A 6815-nucleotide genomic window follows, 5' to 3' on the forward strand; every position below is an offset into this window, starting at 1 on the left:
TCATTATTAATAACAAAAGGAAACAAGGGTCGTTTTAAAAAAAAAAAAAAAAGGGACAACAGTGTAAAATCGATAAATCATTTACAACTTTTCTCCTCGTTTCCTCTTTGCCGCACTTCTTCTCTTCCAATCGCTTCCGCCAATCTTCCCCGCCTTCTCACATCTCTATTTCTTGATTCAACCGAAAAACTTATCCTGTGGTTACAAAGAGAAGTTTTGCAAGAAACATTGTCTCCTATTCAGGTACTTATAATTATTTTATTTAAAAAAGTAAAAGAGAAATCTGCTCTGATTTGGTCTCGGAGAACAATTTTAATAGAAGCCCGAATTATTTGTTTGCTGTTTGTAGAGAATACCGTGTTACTTTCTGGATATTATATATTTAAGTGCTATTTTTGTTACCAAGAAACTTGACGTGGATCAGTTCTTGAATGTTCGTTCTTGCAAAGATAAGGCGTTGGCTTGGAGGCAAGCTATCCAGGTACATAATATTTATGTTTTGCTGTCTTTCATCTGTTTGTTGAACTTTCTCTATGAATTTTAGACGGTTACTTTTCACGAAATATACAAGTACGTGACTTTGTGTGCTTTTGTTGGATAGGAGACTTTCGGTGCTTAGAGTTATACTGAGCTAATATATTTGCGCTCTTAATACGCGTTAGTGGCAAAACAATGACGGAGAAAAAAATATTACTAAATATTTTCATTCTCTAACAATATGCATGGACATGTATTCTTTTTACATACATATTTTTGAGTCCTCCACTCCAACTCAAACAAGCCATTTTACCACTCTGCAATTGAAGAATCAGTCTTTCTTATTTTTCTTAGTCAGCATACGCAATACATTCATAGTTTTAAATGAAATTGTTGTATCAAATTTTTTTCTTCCTTTATCTTCATGCCTTTGTCTATCATAGTTCATCATCGCTGTCTGCTTTTTTGTTTTCCTTTAATCTGCTGCTAACATCATCTACTATTTGTATTTCTTTATCTTCATTATTTGATATCCCTGTTGGGCAAGTCTCTCTCTCTCTCTCTGAACCTTTCCCTTGTAAGAGTAACAATCTTCTCATCTCCAATTTCAATTCTTGTCTTGATAGCGTCATCTATTGTTTGTGTTCTATTATCTTTATTTCATATCTGGTGAGAGTAGCAATTTCTAAGCATCCCCAATCTCAATCTCCGATGTCTCATCTACTAATAATGATAATGAAGAAATGTGAGCGTTTGTTATTGATCCCTTTCTTTAGCTTATCCCTCTCGCAAGGACATAGGGATATTAGTAAGCATCTGGAATAAATAGAAGAAAATCGGGGAGCTTCATTCAAGCAGAATAAGGAATAGCCTGTCATTGGCCTGCATATAAATAGTAATCGTGGCAATTTATCATGGTATTGGCTCTTTTTGTTAGTAATGCGCTCCCAGACGAGAACTTAGCGATGTTCTGGTATGCTTGGGAAGAATTGTATGAGCTGGGATATTCTGTTGGAACACTAGAATCTTAACATTTGGTGGGAAAGGCAGAAATTGCATCTTATCCTGTCAATAATAATAAAAAAATTAAAATACTTAGAAGAGAGTGACGTGAAAGAGATTGGGCGCTTTCCCTAGAATTTCATATCCATTTCAAAAAATGGAAACTAAACTAGCTTTACAAGGAACACAATATGTGAACTTAAACTAAGTTTTAGGTATTTTTAATGGGCAAAAAGTTACATGGCTTTTTGTTTGTACAAATTGAGATAGAAAGAATACTCGAAACCAGAAAGATACTTTAAAAAATCGAGCCATTCCTTCATAGTAACGCAAAACTTGAGAAGTAGGGAGTAATACAAAGGAAAGAAGAGACTGAAGTATGGGGTTATGCGAAAGTGGGCAAACGGCCAGAAACTTATTTTGGGAAAGTAGAAAGGCATTCATTCCAATGTACCCTTAATCATCCAACCCCATGAAAATTAAAAACGAAAAAATCTTCAAGGCTTTGGTGTAAGTTGTTCTTTTCTTGCAGTGACGGTGGCTCCTGCGGGAGATGGAGCAGACAAAAGCAGATTTTGATGTGTCGGAGATAGAGTATGTCAGCTATGGTGGAGAGCACCACCTGCCCCTCATAATGGACTTGGTTGATCAGGAGCTGAGTGAACCTTATTCCATCTTCACTTACAGATACTTTGTCTATCTCTGGCCCCAACTGTCTTTCCTCGTAAGCCGTGATATTAATTTATATCTCTCCTGCATTCATCGTATCAATTTCAGGAGATTTTTTTTAATTTTTATATCTGACTTAACTTGGTTGATTGGGGAATTTACTTGGATTATATTCGTCTATAGGCATTCCACAAAGGCAAATGCGTGGGGACAGTGGTGTGCAAGATGGGAGATCATCGCCATACTTTCAGAGGATACATAGCCATGCTTGTGGTTATCAATCCTTACCGAGGCAGAGGAATTGGTGTGTATTATTTCTGTATCGTTCATGTACACAACTTTTTTTTATCCCATTTACTTTTTACCAGCGATCTCAATATGTGATCTAATTAAACTGAGTCAAGATGTCTAGGTGAAGACAGACAACTAATAACATATTGGATGCTATTTTCTAGTTTCTTGATAACGATTTTAATTCAAACTTCTATCCGAAGATCGTTAATTTATAGCATATGAAGTTTGGTGCTTCTTTTGGTTGGGACCATTACCCCTTTTTTATTTCTTTCTATCAAAGACACCAATGGGGTGTTGATTCCTAAGCAATACACTACTGAAAAGGTTTGATCAATCCAACTAATTTTGTTTTCGAAATGGGAAAATACCGCAATCAATAGATATTTTTTAACGAATAACTTTGTTTTTGGCAGCTACTGAACTTGTTACTAGATCAATTAAAGTGATGATGGAATCAGGTTGTGAAGAGGTATTCATATATATAAATTTCACGAACACGGCTTCTTAATTGATTGTGTAATAATATCTACTCTGGTTGTTGATGCAACAATCACATTCCTTTCTGTGTGTCTTTCTACAGGTGACATTAGAAGCAGAAGTTACAAATAAAGGAGCACTAGCGCTATATGGTCGTCTGGGGTTTATTCGAGCGAAGAGGCTTTTCCGATATTACTTGAATGGGGTTGATGCTTTCAGGCTCAAGCTAATGTTTCCTCGCATGGACTCACCAAACTACTACGAGCCCACAAACGCAACCGCCTTGACTGATCACGGAATGACACCTGAAGCAGATTCAGCGCACTAATGCAGCTCGAGTCTCAAAGGCTGATATGGGAACTGAAGGTTGTACACGCTTGATTTTTGTGTCTCGGCGTGCACGAACAAAAGTCGTAGGTAATTTCTTCTTCTTCTATCCTTTTTTTTTTTTTTTAATAAAAAGGTACTTTGTGAAAAGTTTTTGTTTTTTACTTTTATTTATGTTGTATCAGATATTTGTCGCATTCCTTCGACAAATGTAGAATTCAGTTTGCCCCTACTTTTATGAAGAATTCTTCCGTATAAGTTACCAGTTAAGTTTTACAGAAGAAGTCGAAAACCTCGAAGAAAACCAATTTACGTTTTATAATTCTAAATATATGAAGTCTCTAATCAGTTAGTCATACTCTAAAATTTGCACATCATATTTTCTTATTGTGTCGAGCCTACTTTTTATGAACACACACACATTTATTTTCCTGAGAAAGGAAGAAAAAAATATTTCTGCCAATCTATTAAATTGTCGGAAGAAAATATTCAGAGATGCGGAAATGAGATAAAAAAAACTTGAAAAATAATTTTATAAAAGAAAAAGTTCTCTCAAGTCAGTCATCTGCAGGAATGGTTCATATAGTTTAATTTTTTTTTTTATATATATATGAAATGCGTAAAAAATCTAGAGATTATGTTAAAATTTTAAAAAAAAATTAAAAAATGATTTTTTTTATAATAATTATCATTTGATTTCGAAAAATAAAAATTATTTTTATGTTAAAATTGATATGATCATTTAAAAATTAAAGTATATATAAAAATTTAAAAAGTATATTATTAAAAACTAAACTAGGTTTTTATGATACATAGAATTAAATAAAAATGGAATGTTTTATCAACATAAGAATATATATATTTTTTTATTTATCAAAAAATGATCATTTTGTATTTCTATGTTTATTGCCACTATTGTTCGAACTGGTGTAATTTTATTTTATTTTTTTTAAAAAGGGAAGTAAAAAATAATATAAATTAAATTATTAATACGAATAGAAATTTTAAAAATTTAAAAAAAAGGCGAAAAATATGAATGAGGTGGGATGCCGGTCAGCCAGCTGAGACCAAGCCAAATTCCATCAAACTCACTTTTTTTTTGTACTGTACCCTCTTTCGCTGTAGAACCAGCCCTCCACCATCAAAATTATCGCCCAGATTTTCTTAGCAATCCCCAAAAATGATGAAAACTTCGTTCAAAGCAAGATATGAGCCCGATAAGGCCTCCGCCGCCGTCACTGTCACCGTTAACGCCGGCGATTTCAAGCTTCGTGCGTCCATGACTGATGCCACCGTGGTCAACGGCCCATGCTTGAACGGCTTAGCCTTAGCCCTCGAGAAACCTGGCTTCTTCATCGTCGACTACAACGTCCCCAAAAACGTAAGGGCGAATAAGTAGCTGCTCCTTTAACTATTTTGTATCTGGGCATTTTTTGCTGCGTAAGAAAGTAATTCACATGTTTGGAATGTTATATTGATGGAATGAGATTTCAATTATCGCAGGATATTAGGTTTCAGTTTATGAATACGATTAGGGTGGCTGAGAAACCGTTGAACTTGACTTACATTCACAGCAAATGTGACGAACGGACGATACTGGATGGATGTTTGGTGATTGATTCGGTCAATAAAGTTTCAGCTAATCATGTGCTTGGTACTGGCAATGCCAAGTTGAAGTATACTTATTTGCATGGAGGGTTGACGACTTTTGAGCCCAGCTACGATTTGGGGAAGAATGCTTGGGATTTTGCTATTTCGCGCAGGGTTTATGGTGATGACGTGTTTCGGGCTACATATCAGACCTCTAGCAAGAACTTGGGGCTTGAGTGGTCTCGGAGCTCTAAGTTGAACGGCTCATTTAAGGTATAAATTTATTGTTTCAATTATTGTCATCCGCTGGTTGTGTTGGAATGCAAACTTGGCAAAGCTTTATGCTCGATTAAATTGTGTCTTAGGACTTGCTGGAAGAAAATTAAATGATGATAATGGGTCTTGTATTGACAAAAATTGATGGTGCTTATTAAAGTTAATATTAGAGCTCGCGGATAGTAATATGCATCGTGTAAATCTAGATGAAAAGAATCAGATGTGAATCAATGGATATAGGTCGAGAGGTGATGTGAAATTTTACTTGAAGCACATATGTTATTTCTTAACGAAAACCATTGCAAAACATGGTTAAAGATTTTAAGAATTTGAATGAAGACATCTTTGGTTCTACGTGTTTTTCTGGCTTAGTTTGTTCGTGCAGAACGTGTTCATAGAATGCAATATGAATGATGCATATCTATCACATATTGATCTTTGAAACAACTTTGTCATCGGGGAAAGGGTTCAAAGTAGTTGAGTCGGTTGTTTTTGAAATTGTTAAATTCAAATTAATATTTATCACAGCTATAGAGATGCTTGTGCTTCTGAAGACTGAAATACAGGTGACCAGCTGTCACAAGTGCCTTTTCCATAGAATGTAGAAATGTAGATACATGCTCTTTCTTTCTTCTTTTTTTTTTAAAAAAATATTATTTTAGATTAATGAAAGTTCCTATACGACCCTTGATAAAGTCGATTCTTTTTCACCCTTTTAGGGATTCTTTCTTAGTAGGAGAATTATAATAACTCTTTGACAAATAGAGGTGAGAATGCCACGCCATGAATTGCTTAACCTAAGTTGCCATGAAGACCTATAGATCTTTCAAATATCTCCCCCAACCCTATCAGGAGGAAATGAGTACTATGAGGAACACTACCTTGTCGGGAGTCATAGTATTACGGGTGAAGGAAATCCGTCACTATGCTTTAAAAATTCAAGTTCATGTGAGAAGATACAATCAATTGTTTTACAATTTATTACGCTCTGTGTGTGTAAATCGGAGATTGAGTAGTATAAGCTCAGAATTAATATCTAAGGCATATATGTATAAATTGGCAACGTGTGAAGAAATATCTCAACATGAGAAATAATGGCACCAGGGTTTCAACTTTGTAACTATCCCTATTTATGATATAATGTTCAAGTTGTTTGAACTAAAAGCTCAACTGCTCAAGCTAATATGAGGGAAATAATCAATAGTATGCTTCAACATTAATCTTGCACAATGTACAAAATGCTTGGATTTCTCAAGAGTACTGTCCAGAGAAGATCTTTCATGTTAGTTCCTCAAAATCTTGCAGATTTCAGCATCTGTCAACTTGGCGGAAGAACGAAAAACACCCAAGCTGTGTGCTGAGACTGCCTGGGACTTCGAAATGTGATTTTCCTCTCTCCTCATATGCTGCACGGGTTCAATATGGACAACTGATTTTTATATTAAAGAATACTTTCGTCATTGCCGTTATACTCTTCATCTTGAGGTTGTGCTGATTGACAATTTACAGCATACTCTTCAGCTCTTTGATTCAGTTTGGATTCATGAGCGTAAATTTTAGCATTTATCAGCTTCAATCAGATTGTGATTGAATTTTTATTTGTCTGCGTCGCGTTATTAAAAACAAAAATCGTGCCCAGACTACAATTTTTTTTGCTTCAATTGGCACCAAACCAATATAGGCCCATGAAGGCAGATTCCATC

At 35.1% G+C, this 6815-nt stretch overlaps 2 protein-coding genes across 4 annotated transcripts; both read left to right on the plus strand.

Annotated features, from left to right (window-relative positions):
• Window positions 1–43: 43 nt before the first annotated feature.
• LOC140974561 (N-alpha-acetyltransferase MAK3) lies at window positions 44–3368 on the plus strand. 3 transcript variants are annotated; one of them, XM_073438088.1, is made up of 6 exons: window positions 45–243; window positions 407–481; window positions 2012–2203; window positions 2332–2452; window positions 2856–2911; window positions 3023–3368. In XM_073438088.1, the coding sequence occupies exons 3-6, from the start codon at window positions 2033–2035 to the stop codon at window positions 3245–3247; spliced, it is 573 nt and encodes a 190-aa protein (XP_073294189.1). In that variant the 5' UTR covers window positions 45–243; window positions 407–481; window positions 2012–2032; the 3' UTR covers window positions 3248–3368. The 3 variants fall into 3 exon arrangements, with proteins under 3 accessions (XP_073294191.1, XP_073294189.1, XP_073294190.1); XM_073438089.1 differs by having other exon boundaries at window positions 425–481; XM_073438090.1 differs by lacking the exon at window positions 407–481 and having other exon boundaries at window positions 44–243.
• Window positions 3369–4266: 898 nt separating this feature from the next.
• LOC140974562 (outer envelope pore protein 24B, chloroplastic-like) lies at window positions 4267–6752 on the plus strand. Its single transcript, XM_073438091.1, has 3 exons — window positions 4267–4627; window positions 4750–5109; window positions 6418–6752. The coding sequence occupies exons 1-3, from the start codon at window positions 4427–4429 to the stop codon at window positions 6496–6498; spliced, it is 642 nt and encodes a 213-aa protein (XP_073294192.1). The 5' UTR covers window positions 4267–4426; the 3' UTR covers window positions 6499–6752.
• The last annotated feature ends 63 nt before the right edge of the window (window positions 6753–6815 follow it).

The sequence above is a fragment of the Primulina huaijiensis genome, chromosome 3, assembly GCF_012295235.1.
Source record: "Primulina huaijiensis isolate GDHJ02 chromosome 3, ASM1229523v2, whole genome shotgun sequence".
NCBI classification, from domain to species: domain Eukaryota; kingdom Viridiplantae; phylum Streptophyta; class Magnoliopsida; order Lamiales; family Gesneriaceae; genus Primulina; species Primulina huaijiensis.